The 19,872-nt window shown below is 35.4% G+C and overlaps 1 protein-coding gene and 3 gene segments (V, D, J or C); all 4 read right to left on the bottom strand.

Annotated features, from left to right (window-relative positions):
* Nucleotides 1–742: 742 nt before the first annotated feature.
* Nucleotides 743–3,402, bottom strand: LOC122966931 (immunoglobulin epsilon heavy chain-like; the record flags this gene model as incomplete). The annotated part of the gene is made up of 3 exons (XM_044331282.1): nucleotides 743–1,062; nucleotides 1,202–1,296; nucleotides 3,110–3,402. Coding segments are annotated over 3 exons (708 nt in total), but the record flags the coding sequence as incomplete, so codon positions are not given.
* A 4,291-nt stretch (nucleotides 3,403–7,693) lies between these two features.
* On the bottom strand, nucleotides 7,694–8,134 carry LOC122966930. The segment is given in 2 exon segments: nucleotides 7,694–8,004; nucleotides 8,086–8,134. Coding segments are annotated over 2 exon segments (360 nt in total).
* Nucleotides 8,135–13,571: 5,437 nt separating this feature from the next.
* LOC122966922 lies at nucleotides 13,572–16,730 on the bottom strand (the record flags this gene model as incomplete). The annotated part of the segment is given in 3 exon segments: nucleotides 13,572–14,039; nucleotides 14,130–14,206; nucleotides 16,434–16,730. Coding segments are annotated over 3 exon segments (549 nt in total), but the record flags the coding sequence as incomplete, so codon positions are not given.
* A 936-nt stretch (nucleotides 16,731–17,666) lies between these two features.
* On the bottom strand, nucleotides 17,667–18,107 carry LOC122966509. The segment is given in 2 exon segments: nucleotides 17,667–17,980; nucleotides 18,062–18,107. Coding segments are annotated over 2 exon segments (360 nt in total).
* Nucleotides 18,108–19,872: the final 1,765 nt, after the last annotated feature.

Below are 19,872 nucleotides of genomic sequence, written 5' to 3'. Positions count from 1 at the left end.
AACAACTTTGATTCTGTTGATTTTGTAATTATTGTTAACATTTAAAACAATCTAATTAAGACATTCTAAGATGATGAAAAAGATATTACATTTATTTGTAATCAAAATAATTTAAATGGTATGAATGCTGAAGTTTGCTGCAGCTGCTTGATGACCTGGATTTATACCGACTTTTTATGGGTTTTAGTGTTTGTATATTGCAGATGTTTGAATCTACAGACATACAGAGAAACCTGGAGCTGTGTATCTGACTCTGATTCCAATCCACTCCAGTCTTTTCCCTGCAGGCTGTCTGATCCAAGCTGTGTAATAGCTATTAACGGAGCATGGGAGCATGTAGAGGTCTGAGAATAGACCCATGGGAAACTCCACTTGTTATTTTTGATTGCTCAAAATGTGTAATTACTGAATGACACAACTTATTAAATACTTTTACAGACTTTAAAAGAATGTGATTATTTAAAACTCTATCTAAAATTATCATTTTTTGTTCTTTGCAGGTTTTAAAAATCAGAGAAAGACAAACACATGTAGACATCAGCAGTCTCAATAAAATGAAAACACTGTCAGTTATTGACCGTGACATTGTTGAAAAATCCCTAACAAGCAGGAAGTGTTTCTCTGTGTTTGTGTGTTTGTTTGGTGTCATTGTCATTCTGCTCTCACTGCCATCATATTTCAGGTCTCCTGCTGCCCCCTGTAGGTGTTTTAGGTTTTTGTAAAGCCTCTCTGCTTAATTTAACTAGTGTGTGTCTCTGGCACAGTAATACACAGCAGAGTCATCTGGCTTTAAGTTAGACAGTCTCAGATGAACCATGCTGTTGCTATCATCTCTGCTGATTTCTACACGTCCTCTCACACTGCTAGCATAAGTATTTCTACTGGCATCAGAGTAGCCGCTCCCCATCCATTCCAGACTTTTTCCTGCAGGTTGTCTCATCCAGGACATAACACAACAGCTAAATGTGAAGCCAGATCCCCTGCAGGAGAGACTGAGAGTCTCACCAGGCTTTTTCACTACTGAACTGGAAGGAATGGACTCCATACTCTGACCTGTACAACCTGATGAGATAAAAGGAGAGATGAACCACAGAAGAAAATGAGACAAACAGTCATCTGGGAAGTTTTCTGGTATCACTGACTGACCATCAGTTGATGTTGTCTGATAAAAGATAAAACAACAAGAAGCAGGAGAACTCACAGGACAGAGAGAGAGCAACCAGCAGAAGAGTGAGTGTGTTCATCATCCTGAGGCTGGAGATGTGACCTCTGATGCTCCACAAGAACAACAAGACCAGTCAGCAGGACAGAAGTACACTGCACAGACTGAAGATTTGCATCAGAGTATCATGGGGAGGGAGTGTCTCATTTACTGGCAGTCTGTTAGAGTTTAAGTTAAGTTTGCTTTTTTTTCAATATAACTTGTGCTTCCTCTTACAATATAATATCCAGAGACTTGAGCACTTATTTATTTATACTTCTTGAAGTTTTGTTATAGACCCAAAAATAGAAAGAAAGACTGTTTGTATGGTACATGTTAAATTGAACTCAAGTATCAGTGATATATATAGAAAATTTGTGGCTGGGTTACTTGGTTGCTGGGTATTTGTGCAGGTCTGTTGGTGGTTTGTATCACTGTTGAGTTTATATGTACGCAGTAATAAACAGCTGTGTCCTCAGGCTGCAGATCAGATTCTGTCCTGTTAATGTCACTGAACTAGTAGAAGTGTGTGTGTGATAGACGAATTTGTTCTTCAGAGCATTATTTTGGTAAAAGTCACCTCCTCCCCACCGATGCAAAATCCAGTCCATTGGTTTTCCTTCACGCTGTCTGATCCAACCTGTTGCATAGTTGTTATCAGTCAGAGAATAACCAGAGACCTGACAGGTGATGGTCAAAGACTGTCCAGGCTGCACAACCATTGAGTCTGGCTGGATGAGATCAATACTGTACACACCTGTGGAAAGAGAAATCAACATTATCTCCATCATTCATCTGACTATTCAGTATTTCTAATGTGTTTATTAGTGTGAATCCACTGAAAGCTCCTCACAGGATCCAGCTGCCAGCAGCAGCATCAGAGCTGCAGAGAACATGGTTGATGTTGAAGCTGAACTGATGTGAGCTCTTCTGTCCTCTCACTGACACACACACACACACACAGACACACACTCTGATTACATTTTATTTAAATGGATTCTGTTGAAGATGAAAAGATCAGCATTTCTTCTCAAATCCAGACTGAAGTAGAAATAAATAATTGAATCAAATAAAGTTATTGTTGAATTACATTGTTATAAAGAACATTTATATAGACCTGAGTTCATTCATCATTTTAATTTTTAAAAATCATATAAAGGTTGATGTTGAATAAATAATGATCTATTTCTTGTTACTTCTATTCATCACTTTGAGGTGAAGAGTTCAGTCTTTCTTATCAAGTTTCCAGACTGAATATATAGAGTGTAAGATGATATATTGTTGATTTAGTGAACTTAAAATGGTGTTATGATTGTATTTAAAATGAATTACCACTTATTCATGTATTATTGTAGATAAACTTATTTAAGTCTAATACTGAGTGTTGCATGGATAAGATTTTGTGTAATAATGGATAAAAACACATTATCATCCACAAAAAACATTAATAAATAGTTATCAAAATCTGTCTTTGATGAGTCTACTGTGAATGAATTGAAAGTTATAAATAGTCTCACATGGAAAAGGATATATATCTGTAATTTTAATTAAACATTTATTACTGTATATGTAAATTCATCATTTGCCAAGTATTCTGCAGCTGTGTGGAGGTTTGGAGTTTCACATAAAATACTTTTTTGTTGTATCAGTGTTGCAAATGTTTGAAGCCACAGACATTCAGAGCCTCAGATACTGAGAGCTGCTAATATACTGAAATTTAAGTTAAAAAAAATGTTGCTTTAGGTAAGAAGACAATTAAAATCCTTCTGAAGAACTGTCATTAGAATTCTCTCTTTAAAAACCCAATAGGTAATGAGTGATTAACCATATGAGATAGTTGGAGTTTTTCAGCCCAATGTTGATGAGTACTGTAGGATTTTGTACAGCTGTTCAACCAACTCCAGTCACTGTGAGTCTCCAGCACAATAATAAACAGCAGAATCTTCAGTCTTCAGACTGTTCATCTGCAGATACAGCTGCTCTCTGCTGTTGTCTCTGGAGATGGTGAACCGGCCTTGAACTGACTGAGAGTAGTATGTGCTACTACCACCACCACTGCTGATAGTTGCAACCCACTCCAGTCCTTTTCCAGGAGCCTGTCTGATCCAGTACATACAGTAGTTGCTGAATGTGAATCCAGATGTTGTACAGGTCAGTTTGTGGGATTCTCCAGGCTTTTTAAGTGCTGGTTCAGATTCTGTCAGAGTCTGACCATCAACACCTGTCAAGATGAAAAAAGAAAATAATCAGTTGCTTTTAGCTGGTAACTTTTTAACAACAACTTCAACTCAAGATATGTGAAGATCTTCACCTGCCCAGCAGATAGTAAAAAGCAGCAATCCTGTCCTATAGTCCATCATGTTAAACTGTGTGTCCACTGTTCTCTGTCATCCTCTCTGCAGTCAGATAAGTAGAGGTGGAAGACATCCAAGCTTTGCATTGACTCCTCCTCACAGCAAGCAGAGAACTGCATTGAAGTTTTTAAAATATGCAATACTCTTTTACGTTGCATAAAACAAAAGTCGCAGTAGAAACTAAACAATTTGTCATTTTCTTTGCAGTTGGATCAGTGAAGTTGGAAGTCAACCAAGTTTTGAATTGACTCATCCTCACATGGAGGATAGAATTTGGTCTTTTCTTTGCTGTGCAAAACACAATGTAATAATTTCAACACAAGCTAAATTAATTTTGAATTAGGCAATCAATATTTGAAACTTCTACTTAATCAGAATTGTCTTCAAAAGTTGAATTTTGTGTTCAAAGTTTGAGTTGCAACCATCTCGTGTTGTTGGATATCAGAGTATCACTCAACAAATACATATTTTTAACACACTCACAACTGAATTATCATGACACAAAATCTTAACTTTGCTAAAACATGAGATGAATCTCACCTCAGATAATTAAAATGATTTCCATACACATGAACAAAAACCAATGGCTGCCTACGAGAAAGGACATCTAAAATCTGATGAACCATTTTTAAAAATGGTGAACATTAATCTACAATATGCAGAGGATTAATACATCAAACAACCTTTTTTAATTTATAATCATTAATAATAGTGCAGAGGAGCAAGAAAATAGAAACACTACTGTCAGTTTTATATAACTTTATTTTATTTTAATACCACAGCCTATTTAACTTATTTACAGTTTACTAATATTTTGATCTACTGAGGTCACCTGTAATGTTTGCATTTATACTGGAGACAGATCGTATCAAAGACTGTGAAAGTGTTCTGTAAAGCTCTTGTATTCTCACGAGTAAAAGGAGAAAATGTTACATTTCTTGTCCTGTTCAGTCCTTCCTCTCATTGTTAGTCCAGACTGACAAGAGTAATTTATGTGGAGCCACAAACTAAAACTAAAAGTGACATAAAGAAAGATGATTTATGTTTCATTTCTTGTTAGATGAATTGTTTTTAAAGTGTTGTTGTCAGCTGAAATAATGCTGCAACAAATTCACCACTTGAAATATAAATATTGTGAGTCAAGAAGAGAGAACACTTTCTGGTAAATGCATCCACTGAATTATTTTATATTATTATAATTATACATCATAAGTCATGTTATTTTTGTTTTACTTTTTTCACAGTTAAATGTGTTCAAAGACTGTTTCTTGCTATTATAACAGTGCACTGGTGTTGAAATCATTAGTGGTCTGAGGGCTCCTCCTCTGGTGGCTTCATGTTACAAGTGTTCAGGCACTGAAAGGTTTTTGTTCAGGTCTGCTGATGGTTTGTGTTACTGTGCGTCTCTGGCACAGTAACAGACCTGACAGGTGATGGTCAAAGACTGTCCAGGCTGCACAACCATTGAGTCTGGCTGGATGAGATCAATACTGTACACACCTGTGGAAAGAGAAATCAACATTATCTGCGTCATTCATCTGACTATTCATTGTTTCTAATGTGTTTATTATGTGAATCCACTGAAAGCTCCTCACAGGATCCAGCTGCCAGCAGCAGCATCAGAGCTGCAGAGAACATGGTTGATGTTGAAGCTGAACTGATGTGAGCTCTTCTGTCCTCTCACTGACACACACACACACTTCCTTATGAATCACATGTATTTGCATATTGTTGAATAGTTGATTACATAGGTTTATTTAAATGGATTCTGTTGAAGGTGAAAAGATCAGCATTTCTTCTCAAATCCAGACTGAAGTAGAAATAAATAATTGAATCAAATAAAGTTATTGTTGAATTACATTGTTATAAAGAACATTTATATAGACCTGAGTTCATTCATCATTTTAATTTTTAAAAATCATATAAAGTTTAAGGTTAATGTGAATTTTTTCTGATAGAGTTTTTTTACAGCCAAAATTTTACTATTTTAGTTGTAATTTTTGTTGTATTTTATTTCATATTTTCTAAATCTATGTGAGAAAGGAAAAATGAAGACAAGAAAGAGAAAGAAAGATTAAAAAATATATATTTTAAAGTAACGAAAAAATAAGTGTCAACAATCGACAAATATTTTACTGTGTGTCTGTATGTACAGTATATATCTATCTAATTACTGCAGTGAAGTAACAAGGGAAATACTCAAATAGCATGAAGACTTGAGTTTGTTCTGGTTCGATGGAGGTTTGGAGCTTTGAATACAAAAGTTTGAATGTTTTCAGTTTTTGCAGATGTTTGAAGTCACATTTTTATTTATTAATTTATTTTCATGTTATTGTTTTCTTGGGGTTACTGTTTGGTCCTTTTTGCTCCTCCTGTATGTACTGTCCTGTGTCATAAGGGTTTCATGTTAATCACTTGTCCTGCACTCAATTTGTGTTATTCACACTCTGCACTAAATAAAGTATTCATAAATTCTTGCAGGACAATTCCCAGTAAGCAATGTAAGATTACTGGACAAACTCAGAAGGATTGTCAAGAGACTCTTCTTAAATAATCTGGATCAGTCGTATAACAGCTGGTAAATAATCAGAAATGTTTAATCAGATCTACTGACTTATTTAAAGTGATCTGCCCCCTTAAGAGGACTAAATGTTACATGTTTTATTGTTTGCTATCGTTCAATGGGAATTTTATTTTAAAGCCCTGACATGCTTCAGTACTTCTTATACAGTGTTTAGTGTTTTCAGTCAGTTTTTGTACAGCTTTGTAGTCTCCTGTGTCACTGTGGCTCTCGTGTGCAGTAATAAAGAGCAAAGTCTTCTGGTTTCAGACTCTTCACCTCCAAGTACAAAACATTTTAGGAAGTATCCTTAGTGATGGAAAATTGGCCTTGGAGACTTTGAGCAAATATTGTGCCAGTTCGGCCATCAATGCATCCGATCCATTCCAGTCCTTTCCCTAATCTCTGATGAATCCAGTGTAGCCAAGCTAGAGGAAGTCCTTCCACTTTACAGGACAGAGTGATTGACTCTCCAGGTCTGTTGACCACTGGCTCTGAGGAGGTGAGGGACTGACCCTGAGCAGCTGAAACAGATACAGAGCTTAAATGACAGGAAGCCAGCAGTCACCTAAAGCTCCCTTTCTCTTCTTCTGCTGGATACTGACTTCATTCACCTGAAATAAGGGAGAAGCTTTGTATAACTGTCATGATGGGAACTCAGCTGAGTCTGCAACTGCAAAGGCTGATGTGAAGGATATATTGTGCAGGCATGATTTTGGAGACACAGTGTTAAAAGGTAAGAGACATCAAGAGTAAAGTTCAGTGAGCAGAAGAGTAGTGTTGTACTGAGAGAGAGAAAGTGCATTAAAAACAGACTAAGACACCAACAATATAGATGTTGTTCAATCGTTAATTTGTGAGAAAGTGGGAGTAAAAATGTCTGATGTGTTTATTAGTATAACATGAATTTGGATGTTTAGATGACACACATACAGTACAAACTGCACTGTCAGACCAAACATATAAAAATGATCAGTCACCTTAGTGAGGTGGATTATTGCTGAGAGAGAAATAATGCTTGAGAAGAAGATTAGTTTTTCCTCCAAGAGCCAAGAAATTTTCTTTTCTTTATTGCAGTATGACGAGTTCATCCAGCTTTCATCACTATGTCTCACAAGCACAAAGTTAAACAGATGACGCTGCAGTCACTGCTGACACAACAGTTAAAATGTTTTATTTGTGATGTGTTGAAGAAAGCTCACGAATGTGAAAACCTTTAACTCAGTTCATCATTTAGTTTAGATCAGCAAGAATAGTGGACCTAGGTGTCTCAGTTTACTGACAGAGAAAGTTGATAGTGACTGCCCCTACTGTTTTTTTTACAAGAACTGCAACATTATTTTTCACTCTCATATTGTGACCTACATTAGATTTCAACTATGATACAGATATTAATGTACCTGAACAATGATTTTAGCAACATAATTGTTCTGTCCTCTGCTGTTTTGTGTGATGAGTTCATTAAAAAACAAAAACAACAACAAAAGATTAAATAAAAATATAGTTCTTTCTCAGAGTCTATCAGCCCAGAGATGATGAGTATTGTAGGATTTTGTACAGCTGCTCAACCAACTCCAGTCACTGTGAGTCACTAGCACAATAATAAACAGCAGAATCTTCAGTCTTCAGACTGTTCATCTGCAGATACAGCTGCTGTCTGTTGTTGTCTCTGGAGATGGTGAACCGGCCTTGAACTGACTGAGAGTAGTATGTGTCACTACCACTACCGATAAGTGCAACCCACTCCAGTCCTTTTCCAGGAGCCTGTCTGATCCAGGCCATACCATAGCTGCTGAATGACAATCCAGATATTGTACAGGTCAGTTTGTGGGATTCTCCAGGTTTTTTAACTGCTGGTTCAGATTCTGTCAGAGTCTGACCATCAACACCTGTCAAGACAAAAAGAAAACTGTTATATGTTTTTAACTTTTTGAAGATGACTTCAGCTTAAGATCAGTGAAAATCTTCACCTGCCCAGCAGATAGTTAAAAGCAGCAGTCCTGTCCTATAGTCCATCATGTTAAACTGTGTGTCCACTGTTCTCTGTCATCCTCTCTGCAGTCAGATAAGTAGAGGTGGAAGACATCAAGGTTTTGCATTGACTCCTCCTGACAGGAAGGACAGATTTGGGTTGTATTTGGTCCTCATTTCTGCCTACTGTGTGTTGAAACTACAACAAATAATGTAGATTTAATAAATAAATAAAGTTGTGATTATATGAACATTAATTTGATTCATGCATTATAAATTTTGTTTTGGCATAATGGGCAGCAGATGAGAGCATAAAATAATATAAATATTCTATTGTTTTAATCATCAACATACTGCCATTTGAAATCTGCTTTATTATCATCTGACTAAGTAAAACCATCCACCAGTGCTCTGAATATATTTTGGACTGAGGTCACCTCTGATCCATCAAGTTCACTCTCAATTTTTTTTTCAACTTGTTTCCCTTTTAAAAGTCATTTCATGAAATGTAAAGCTTGTACTTGTTAATGTGACATTTGTTATTTAAATTATGATTTGACAGTTGAAAGAACTCAGTCTATTTATTTGAATGATGTAAGATCAGAAAGACAATAAAAACTACCAACAAGTTTAAAATATGAAGAAATTTAATGTGGATATTTTCAAAGTGCTTTTGTAACATGCAGCTCCTCAGAAAACCAAGATGTCACTGTCATCATATGTAGCTACTTGTTGTCTGTGGAGGTTTTTGTGCAGTTTTATCGAGCACAGAAGTAAACAGCAGAATCTTCTGTTGTCAGACTCTTGATCTCAAGGTACTGATTGCTGCTGGACACATTTTCAATCATGATGAAACAGCTTTGAAAGGAGCTGGCATAGCTAGCAGAGTTAGAACCTGCATTCATCCTCTCAATCCACTCCAGACCTTTGCCTCTGTCTTATCCAGTGAATATAGTAGTCTGTCATGTCAAATCCAGATATGACACATGACATCTTCACTGTCTCTCCAGGTCTTTTCACCTCAGAGGGAGACTGGTCCAGTTTGAGCTCACTCTGAACTCCTGTAAACGAAGAAATGAAGATCATCATCCATCAAACTTGTAAATCGCATGTTGGACATTTAAAAAAGAAGTAAAAGAATTGTTTTTCTTATCATGGATAATAACTACAAACATTAAACTCCAGACAAGTGTAATTTTTATTCTGTAATAAACACTGTGGTTCAGTGCTTTTTATTGAGTGTTTCTAATTTGTATAAAACTGTTGTTTTGCTACAAACTACTATATGACATTTGCTGTTGGTGTTTTTATAGGGAAGAAAGAGTTTGCATAGACCTCCCTCTACAGGTTTAAAAAGGAAATATGCAACACAGATACATTTTCTTAAGTAGAGTATCTACAACAACAGAGGAAAATATAAAGTATCCAAATCCTGTCAGCTAATTTGTGACCTGGTGGAAAAGGAGAACAAACTGTTATGTTCAACAATCTTTAATTAATGGTGTAGCAAGTTACAGCTGTGTTTCCTTTTGGCCAAATAAGAAAAAGGAAATGTGCACCCTTTATGCGTATTTGTTCCTGCCTTTAAAGAGATAGAGCTATCATTCATTTTGTCAGATAATATTTTAGTTTCCACACAATACAGAAACAACAATATATATAGAAATATGTGTCATATCCTTTATGTATTGATGTCAAATGCAGTTGGAGTCAAATGATATCTACATTTAATACTCAACTCTTCTTCTGTCTATGAGGAAAAATGCCTCTACTGTTCTGTGAATTCCATAAATACAATTATTTATCAACTAAGCAGAGAGCACTATCTTTATTAATGTTCAAATTTAAAACATGTTTGTGTGTGTTTCAGTCACATGAATCTCTGGGTATTTAGCTGTGTGAGCTGTGTCCTCAGGCTGCAGATTCTGTCCTTTAATAGTCAATGTTCTAGCAGAAGTGTCTCTGCTGTAGCTGAACTTGTTCTTCAGAGCATTATTTTGATAAAAGTCACCTCCTCCCCACCGATGTATAATCCAGTCCATTGGTTTTCCTTCACACTGTCTGATCCAACCTGTTGCATAGCTGCTATGAGTCAGAGAATAACCAGAGACCTGACAGGTGATGGTCAAAGACTGTCCAGGCTGCACAACCATTGAGTCTGGCTGGATGAGATCAATACTGTACACACCTGTGAAAAGAGAAATCAACATTATCTCCATCATTCATCTGACTATTCAGTGTTTCTAATGTGTTTATTAGTGTGAACACTGCTCCTCACAGGATCCAGCTGCCAGCAGCAGCATCAGAGCTGCAGAGAACATGGTTGATGTTGAAGCTGAACTGATGTGAGCTCTTCTGTCCTCTCGCTGACACACACACACACACACACACACACACACACACTGATTACATTTTATTTAAATAGGTTCTGTTGAAGGTGAAAAGATCAGCATTTCTTCTCAAATCCAGAGTGAAGTACAAATAAATAATTGAATCAAATAAAGTTATTGTTGAATTACATTGTTATAAAGAACATTTATATAGAGTTCATTCATCATTTTAATTTTTAAAAATCATATAAAGATTTTGACAATACTTCAAATTAATGTGAATTTTTTCTGATAGAATTTTTTTACAGCCAAGATTTTACTATTTTAGTTGTAATTTTAGTTGTATTTTATTTCATATTTTCTAAATCTATGTGAGAAAGGAAAATGAAGACAAGAAAGAGAAAGAAAGATTAAAAAATATATATTTTAAAGTAAGGAAAAATTAAATGTCAACAATCGACAAATATTTTACAGCATATATCTATTTAATTACTGCAGTGAAGTAACAGGGGAAATACTCAAATAGCATGAAGACTTGAGTTTGTTCTGGTTAGATGGAGGTTTGGAGCTTTGAATACAAATTTGAATACAAAAGTTTGAATGTTTTCAGTTTTTGCAGATGTTTGAAGTCACATGTAGCCCAGACAAACTTGGAGACTCTGAACAGATGTTCAGGAACTGAAACCTGTGTGATGATCTGCATAAAACTATTTGTTTCCCTTAAAAGATAATTATATTAGTTTAAAACAATCTTTAATGGGGTGTTTGTGAGATAAACTGACAGTGTTAACAGTTTAATGTTGTTGCTGAAGTAGTTTGAAACTTCATTGATACCATACTAAACATCCTGTTTTATATTCAGTGAGTATTGAAGCTTTGATTTCATATTAATTCTGCAAACTGAGAAAAGGTGAAATAATCAGACTGTTAACAATTAACTCTCAGGTTAAACATTTAGACAAAACATTTAACTGCACAACTAATGTTTTAATTCAGTGATCATCTTATCTTTTAAGCTAAGGGTGTAAAACACACTTAAAATATAAAAATATAAAAATAAAAAAATAAAATAAAATAAAATAAAACTCTATCTCTCACCCTGGTTCCAAACCAGAGACCCCCCACAACACTGCAGCTTTCCATTTCTTTTCTTCTCTGTTTTTTCTTCTTTCTTTTTTATCCTCTCTTTCTTCTTCCCTTTCCTTCCCTCTGCTGTCTTCCTTCTATATCCTTACACACCAACACTAACACACACACACACACACACACACACACACACACACACCACGTGCATTTTGTACTAAGCCAAAAGTGTATTTATTTATTTTTATTTATTCATTTATTTTCATGTTATTGTTTTCTTGGGGTTACTGTTTGGCCCTTTTTGCTCCTCCTGTATGTACTGTCCTGTGTCATAAGAGTTTCATGTTAATCACTTGTCCTGCACTCAATTTGTGTTCACACTCTGCACTAAATAAAGGGGAAAAAAACATACAAAAAACTTTTCTGTCTTGTTCAAATACTGAGTCCAGAAACTGTAACTGATCGTAATCTCTTGAGTGTCAGACATCTTAATTTAAGCTCTTTGGTAATAAGGAAGACAGTTCTGTCTATTAATATGATTTACATATCCAAGCGATATACTTCTCTTATTAGAAATATTTTTTTCTCTTGTAAAATGTATCTTTAAGGCCCAAAAAATATCACATTGTTCTCCAAAGATGAATAGGAGTAGAGGACTTACAAAATTTTCTTGAACTACTTAAACTGAAGACATTAATCATATGAGATAGTTGTTGTGATCTATCATCCTAGTAAGGAGAACTATTGTAGGATTTTGTACAGCTGCTCAACCAACTCCAGTCACTGTGAGTCTCGAGCACAATAATAAACAGCAGAATCTTCAGTCTTCAGACTGTTCATCTGCAGATACAGCTGCTGTCTGCTGTTGTCTCTGGAGATGGTGAACCGGCCTTGAACTGATTGAGAGTAGTATTTGCCACTACCACCACCATCAGCAGCAATCCACTCCAGTCCTTTTCCAGGAGCCTGTCTGACCCAATGCATCCAGTAGCTGCTGAATGTGAATCCAGATGTTGTGCAGGTCAGTTTGTGGGATTCTCCAGGCTTTTTAACTGCTGGTCCAGATTCTGTCAGAGTCTGACCTTCAACACCTGCCAAGACAGAAAAAAGAGCATAACATGCATCAAGTTGTTAATACAAATGTAAATATGTCAAATAAAGATATGTGAAGATCTTCACCTGCCCAGCAGATAGTTAAAAGCAGCAGTCCTGTCCTATAGTCCATCATGTTAAACTGTGTGTCCACTGTTTTCTGTCATCCTCTCTGCAGTCAGATAAGTAGAGGTGGAAGACCTCTAAAGTTTTGCATTGACTCCTCCTCACAGGGAGGAAACAACTGGATTGCAATTTACTCTCAGTTATTGAAACATGGGAATTACTGATCTTATTTGTGTAACATCAATATTTCCCTTAATAAAGCATATTATAATGTGTGAGATGTGCAATCCAACACATATACTATTCCAAGCTCATCAGTGGATTCACAGAGGCTGTTTAACTATTAAACTCCAAGCAAACTTCTACCAATTCACATTTGTTGCATTTCATATTAACAGAAAAGAAAATGTTAACAGATCATTATTAAGGAATATCCTACTACAATTACTGTCAGTAGCAGAAACATCAGAGGACTGCAACATACATATTAAAATGTGATTATATACAGGAACATTTCAGTATATATACAGTACATGAAAGACAAAGGGCAGTGAAGGCAGCTGTGACTGAGCAAAGATGGCAATGAGTGATATTAACTGATATAAATGATAATTAAAGGAATGAAAATGGAGGGAGTATCAAATACCACTGCAGTCACTGTGATCATGACCAATAATGAAATCAATCTGTTGTGAGTTGTTTTTTTATGTTGCTTTTGTTGTACTACTTCATGCAACACTGTTTTTGTTTTGGTTTGAGGAAATTCCTTATTGAAACTGAGGGTTTAGGGATGAATGGTGTTGTATGCTGTACAGACTGAAAAGGACTTTGAGGAAATTATATAATTTGTCATTTTGTTTGGCTATATAAATAAAATATATATATATTTTTTTTTCTGCTGTGTGTTTGTTTTTCTCGGTTGTTGGTCAGCTACAAGTAGAAAAATGAGTATTAGTATTAGTGTTATTTTGAGATATTGACATGTTTAAAGACATTTAAAGATCTGCTCCCATCAGATGACTAAATGTTTCAGGATAAAGTGTCTCAACACAATGACAAATTATTTTGTATTGATGAAATGTGTTTCATTGTTAATTATTGGCCATCATTCAAAAGGAAATTTGTTTCAAAGCCCTGATATGCTTCAGTGCTTCTTATACAGTGTTTAGTGTTTTTCAGTTTTTGTACAGCTTTGTAGGCTCCTGTGTCACTGTGGCTCTCGTGCGCAGTAATAAACAGCAGAATCTTCTGGTTTCAGACTCTTCACCTCCAAGTACACAACATTTCTGGAAGTATCTTTAGTGATGGAAAATTGGCCTTGGAGACTTTGGGCAAATATTGTGCCAGTTCCGCTATCAATGCGTCCGACTGACCCTGAGCAGCTGAAATAGACAGAGAGTTTAGATGACAGGAAGCCAGCAGTCATTCAAAGCTCTCTTTCTCTTCTTCTGCCGGATACTGACTTCACTCACCTGAAATGAGAGCCAAGAGGAAGAAGCTTTGTACAACTGTCATGATGAGAACTTGGCTGAGTCTGCAACTGCAAAGGCTGATGTGAAGGATATATTGTGCAGGCAGAATGGGTGGAGATTGTGTGACAGTGACTGAATTTGCATTTTTATCAGTCTGAGGTTTTGGAGACACAGTGCTAAAAGGTAAGAGACACAAAGACTAAAATTCAGTGAGGAGAAGAGCAGTGTTAGACGCAACAGAAGAATCAGTCAGGCACAAACAATTCTAGGCCAGTTCATCATTCATTTCAGATCAGTGAGAAAAGTGGACCAGTGACAGATGAGAGAGAAACTTGATAGTGACTGCCCTCCTGTGGTATTGTTAAGAAGTGCAATGTTATTTTTCACTCTCATGATTTTAGATTCCCAAAACTTCAAGCTACAAGCAAATGGACGGTACGCAACAGAAGAATCAATCAGGCACAAACATTTCAGTAACGATTTGCAACATTTTACAGCCAACTCTGAATGAATGGATGTCAGAGAGTTTTCCAAAACAAACTAGAAATTGTTTGCTCAAAGCTGCATTATTATAACACAAAAAGCCTTTACACAAAAATAATCAACATGACATTCTGATAAATATTAAATAATAGTAATAATATAAAATAAATAGTCCTCGTTGAAGTATACAAGGTGATTTTTAAACTGTACTTACATGAGTTATCAACTGAAAATACAACATTGAAGTCTGGATGAAATTTCACAACTGTGGCAAGAGAAATCAACATTATCTCAACATTATTTCTAATTTGTTTATTAGTGTGAATCCACTGAAAGCTCCTCACAGGATCCAGCTGCCATCAGCAACATCAGAGCTGCAGAGAACATGGTTGATGTTGAAGCTGAACTGATGTGAGCTCTTCTGTCCTCTCACTGACACACACTTCCTTATGAGTGACATTTATGTGCATATTGTTGAATAAACTTTTATCTATTTCTTGTTACTTCTATTTATCACTTTGAGGTGAAAGGTTCAGTCTGTCTTCTTTCTCGAGTTTTCAGACTGAATATGTACTTAAACATGATATATGGTTAATTTACTGAACTTGTGAATGGTGCAATGATTTTGTTTGACATGACATTTAAAACAATTTACCCTCTATCAATGTATTAATGTAGACAAAATAAGTTTATTCTAATACTGAGTGTTTCAAGGATAAGATACAATAATTTAATCTGTGTAATAATGGATGAAAAAATTTACAAAATGTTTTGAAAATATGTCTTTGGTGACTCTACTATGAATGAACTGTGAATTAAAAATAGTCTGACAAGATATTTATATCTACTTTTAATTTAAAATTACTGTATTTGTTTCTTTACTTGTATACTTAAATTCATCATTTGCCAACAGAAAGTGAAGTGACAACAAAATCATGTTACATTATGAGTTTTCTACAGCTGTGTGGAGGTTTGGAGTTTCACATAAAATACTTTTATTGGTTTTAGTGTTGCAGATGTTTGAAGCTACAGACATTCAGTGAAACTTGGAGTCTCTAGAGAGACACTGAAATTCAAATTAAAAATAGTTAGTTGCTTTAGGTAAGAAGATAATTAAAACTTTTAAACTTAAACTAAACTACTTTTAAAACCCAATTAAACTATCACTGGTTCCAAAAAGATCTTTTGGTGTGAAGGAAATTTCTTTCATCATTGTCGTCTTCTTGAACTACTTGAACTGAGGACATTAATCATGTGAGGTAATGGGGGACTAATGGATCCTCCTGTATGTGAACATTGCTGGGAAAACTGTTATAGCCAGTTAATCCTTATGTTCCCTCTCAAGTTTGGATTTTCTTTTCTTTTCCTTTTTTTTTTTTTTTTTTTAATTGTTTACTTTTTAGTTTTCCTTAGTTACCCAAAATATTCACTTAAGTGCCAACATGACAGTGAACACAGAAAAGCAGAAGACGCATTGTTGAAAGATATATTTAAAGGACTAGTTCTCTTTGTTTGATCTACTTTATTATTTATTTATGTTTTATTGGCTTTGGATATTTTGAAAACTCATCATGTTATTAATCCTTGTTTATTTACTTGTCTAAATTATCAGAATGTTCCACATAAATACCTAATATCTCATTTTCATGATTCAGCACCTTATTAAAGTGTGAACTGTGAAATGAAATGCATTTTGTACATGAAAAAGCATGAACGTATACTTCATCAAAAAATTAATCATGCAAAGTAGTTTATCAGCCCAGAGATGATGAGTATGATTTTGTACAGCTGCTCAACCAACTCCAGTCACTGTGAGTCTCGAGCACAATAATAAACAGCAGAATCTTCAGTCTTCAGACTGTTCATCTGCAGATACACCTGCTGTCTGCTGTCGTCTCTGGAGATGGTGAACCGGCCTTGAACTGAATGAGAATAGTATTTGCTACTACCACTGCCACTGATATAAGCAATCCACTCCAGTCCTTTTCCAGGAGCCTGTCTGACCCAGTTCATGTTGTAGCTACTGAATGTGAATCCAGATGTTGTACAGGTCAGTTTGTGGGATTCTCCAGGCTTTTTAACTGCTGGTTCAGATTCTGTCAGAGTCTGACCATCAACACCTGTCAAGACAAAAAAGGAAACAGTTATTTTCTGTAAGTTTTAAACTTTCTTATGATGTCTTCAACTCAAGATCAGTGAAGATCTTCACCTGACTGTACTGTCAGACCAAACATATAAAAATGATCAGTCACCTTAGTGAGGTGGATTATTGCTGAGAGAGAAATGATGCTTGAGAAGAAGATTAGTTTTTCCTCCAAGAGCCAAGAAATTTTCTTTTCTTTATTGCAGTTCATCCAGCTTTCATCACTATGTCTCACAAGCACAAAGTTAAACAGATGAAGCTGCAGTCACTACTGACACAACAGTTAAAATGTTTTATTTGTGATGTGTTGAAGCAAGCTCACAAATGTGAAAACCTTTAACTCAGTTCATCATTTAGTTTAGATCAGCAAGAAAAGTGGACCTGAGTGTTGATAGTCGATAGTGACTGCCCTCGAGTGTTCGTCTTTTACAAGAACTGCAACATTATTTTTCACTCTCATATTGTGACATACATTAGATTTCAACTATGATACAGATATTAATGTACCTGAAAAATGATTTTACCAACATAATTGTTCTGTCCTCTGCTGTTTTGTGTTATGAGTTCATTAAAAACAAAATCAACAACAAAAGATTAAATAAAAATATAGTTCTTTCTCAGAGTCTATCAGCCCAGAGATGATGAGTATTGTGGGATTTTGTACAGCTGCTCATCATAGTGATATACTTCTCTTTTTAGAAATTTTTTCTATCTTAGAAAATGGATCATTGAGGCCAAAATATAGAACAAAATATCACATGATTCTCAAAAAGATGAGCGAGAGAAGAGGATTTATATAATTTTCTTGAACTACTTCAACTAAGGACATTAATCACATTAAATAGTTCAGGTTTTTCAACCCAGTAAATATGAATACTGCAGGATTTTGTACAGCTGTTCAACCAACTCAGTCACTGTGAGTGTCGAGCACAATAATAAACAGCAGAATCTTCAGTCTTCAGACTGTTCATCTGCAGATACAGCTGCTCTCTGCTGTTGTCTCTGGAGATGGTGAACCGGCCTTGAACTGACTGAGAGTAGTATGTGCTACTACCACTGCTACTGATATAAGCAACCCACTCCAGTCCTTTTCCAGGAGCCTGTCTGATCCAGTGCATGCTGTAGTCACTAAATGTGAATCCAGATGTTGTACAGGTCAGTCTGTGGGATTCTCCAGGCTTTTTAACTGCTGGTTCAGATTCTGTCAGAGTCTGACCATCAACACCTGTCAAGACAAAACGAAAACTGTTATATGTTTTTAACTTTTTGAAGATTACTTCAGCTAAAGATCAGTGAAAATCTTCACCTGCCCAGCAGATAGTTAAAAGCAACAGTCCTGTCCTATAGTCCATCATGTTAAACTGTGTGTCCACTGTTCTCTGTCATCCTCTCTGCAGTCAGATAAGTAGAGGTGGAAGACATCAAAGTTTTGCATTGACTCCTCCTCACAGGGAGGAAACAACTAGACTGGACTTGGCCAGCATTTTGGTCGGCTGTTAAAATTACAGTATAAACTGTATTTGTGCTTCCAGCCAAATGCGTTATGATTCATGCATGATGTCTTTTGAAATCAGACTTTTGATCTGAAAATAAAAGTAATAATAATTAGAAGCACATAGACAACAGAAAAATCAACCAGTCACATACATAACAGATGAAATGTTGCAAGATTTTGTTGCCAACTCTGAATTAACAGATGCAGGGTTTCCTAAAACACACTGCAAACTGTTCACAACTGTATTATCATCCAAACAAAAATATTTTCATACTGTACTTACACAAGCAGATAATTGAATTAATGAAATAATAGGCACTAATGTAAAGTATGTGAGGGGTAAAAACAACAATATAGGCCTTTAAATATTCTGATATTCATTCATCTGTCTGGCAAGGAGCAAAAGGCCATCTACCAATTTTTTGAATATATTTTGGGCTGAAGACATTTCACCGGTCTAATTATCATCTGATCCGTGAAGCTCTCTGATCAAATGTTTTTCAACTTGTTTCCCCGTTAAACTAATTTCATATGATGTATAGTTCTTACTTGTGAATGTGACATTGGTAATTTAAATTATACTTTTACAGTTGAAAGAATTATCACTGTGAGTGATGTAAGATCTTTTGCTTCATCCAGCTGATAAGAAAACAACATCATCTTATTGATGACAACGTCATCTTGTTGTCTGTGGGGGTTTTTCTGCAGCTGCTTCACTGTCTTCAGTCATTGTGCTTTGTCGCGCACAGAGGTCATGTAAGCAAAGAAAATCATAATCCATCAAACTACATTATTCTCCTACCATAAATACAAAGTATTGAGAATAAACTCCAGAAAATAATATTTTCCATTCTGTAAAAAAAATGTAGTTCAGTGTTTTCTTATCTGAAAGTTTGTAAGGTTTAAAATCTGTCCCAATAATTCTGTCACATATAAAATGAGAATTCCTGATGGTGTTTTTATAAGGGATGAAAAGTTTGCATAGACCTCCCTCTACAGGTTTAAAATGGAACATTTTAGTATCACAGCGCTGTTTCATGAGCATAAAACCATAATACATGCAATTTATTCTTACTAGTCCACTGAGTTAAACATAAATAGTTTATTTCTACAGGAGAAGGGGAGGATATAAAAAAAGGTTGAACAGAGTATTCAAGCAGAAAAGTTTCTGTCCTTGTTCAGACCCCTGTATATCCTTGGCCTCTTCTCGCACATTGTGCTTGTTAATCTTTTGCACTTCGCTGCACATTTGCATGTTCTAATTCTGTCTATCTTTGAATTTTTATGCTTTATATTTTTTTCTTATTCTAATGAGCATCCTTTATTACACACTAGCAGTTCTAGCACAGCCTCAGGAGTATGCCACCCTATGTTTCACTGCACATATTGTATGAGCATGTGATAAATAAAACCTTTGAATATTGAATCTTTCAAGATATTATTCTGACCGTATGAAAAACTTTTCTAAAATATAATAATTTCTTTATTATTTGAGTAGAGGAATGAAATGTTTATCTTCTGGAGTAATAGTCTTAAATCTTGATGAGGTAGTTGACAGTTTTATTTTTTATTTCTTGGCAAAATTACAAAGAATATTTTTTGCACACTGTTTATGGTTCTTT

The sequence above is a fragment of the Thunnus albacares genome, chromosome 17 (assembly GCF_914725855.1).
Source record: "Thunnus albacares chromosome 17, fThuAlb1.1, whole genome shotgun sequence".
NCBI lineage: Eukaryota > Metazoa > Chordata > Actinopteri > Scombriformes > Scombridae > Thunnus > Thunnus albacares.
This window is presented reverse-complemented; position numbering and strand designations above follow the sequence as displayed.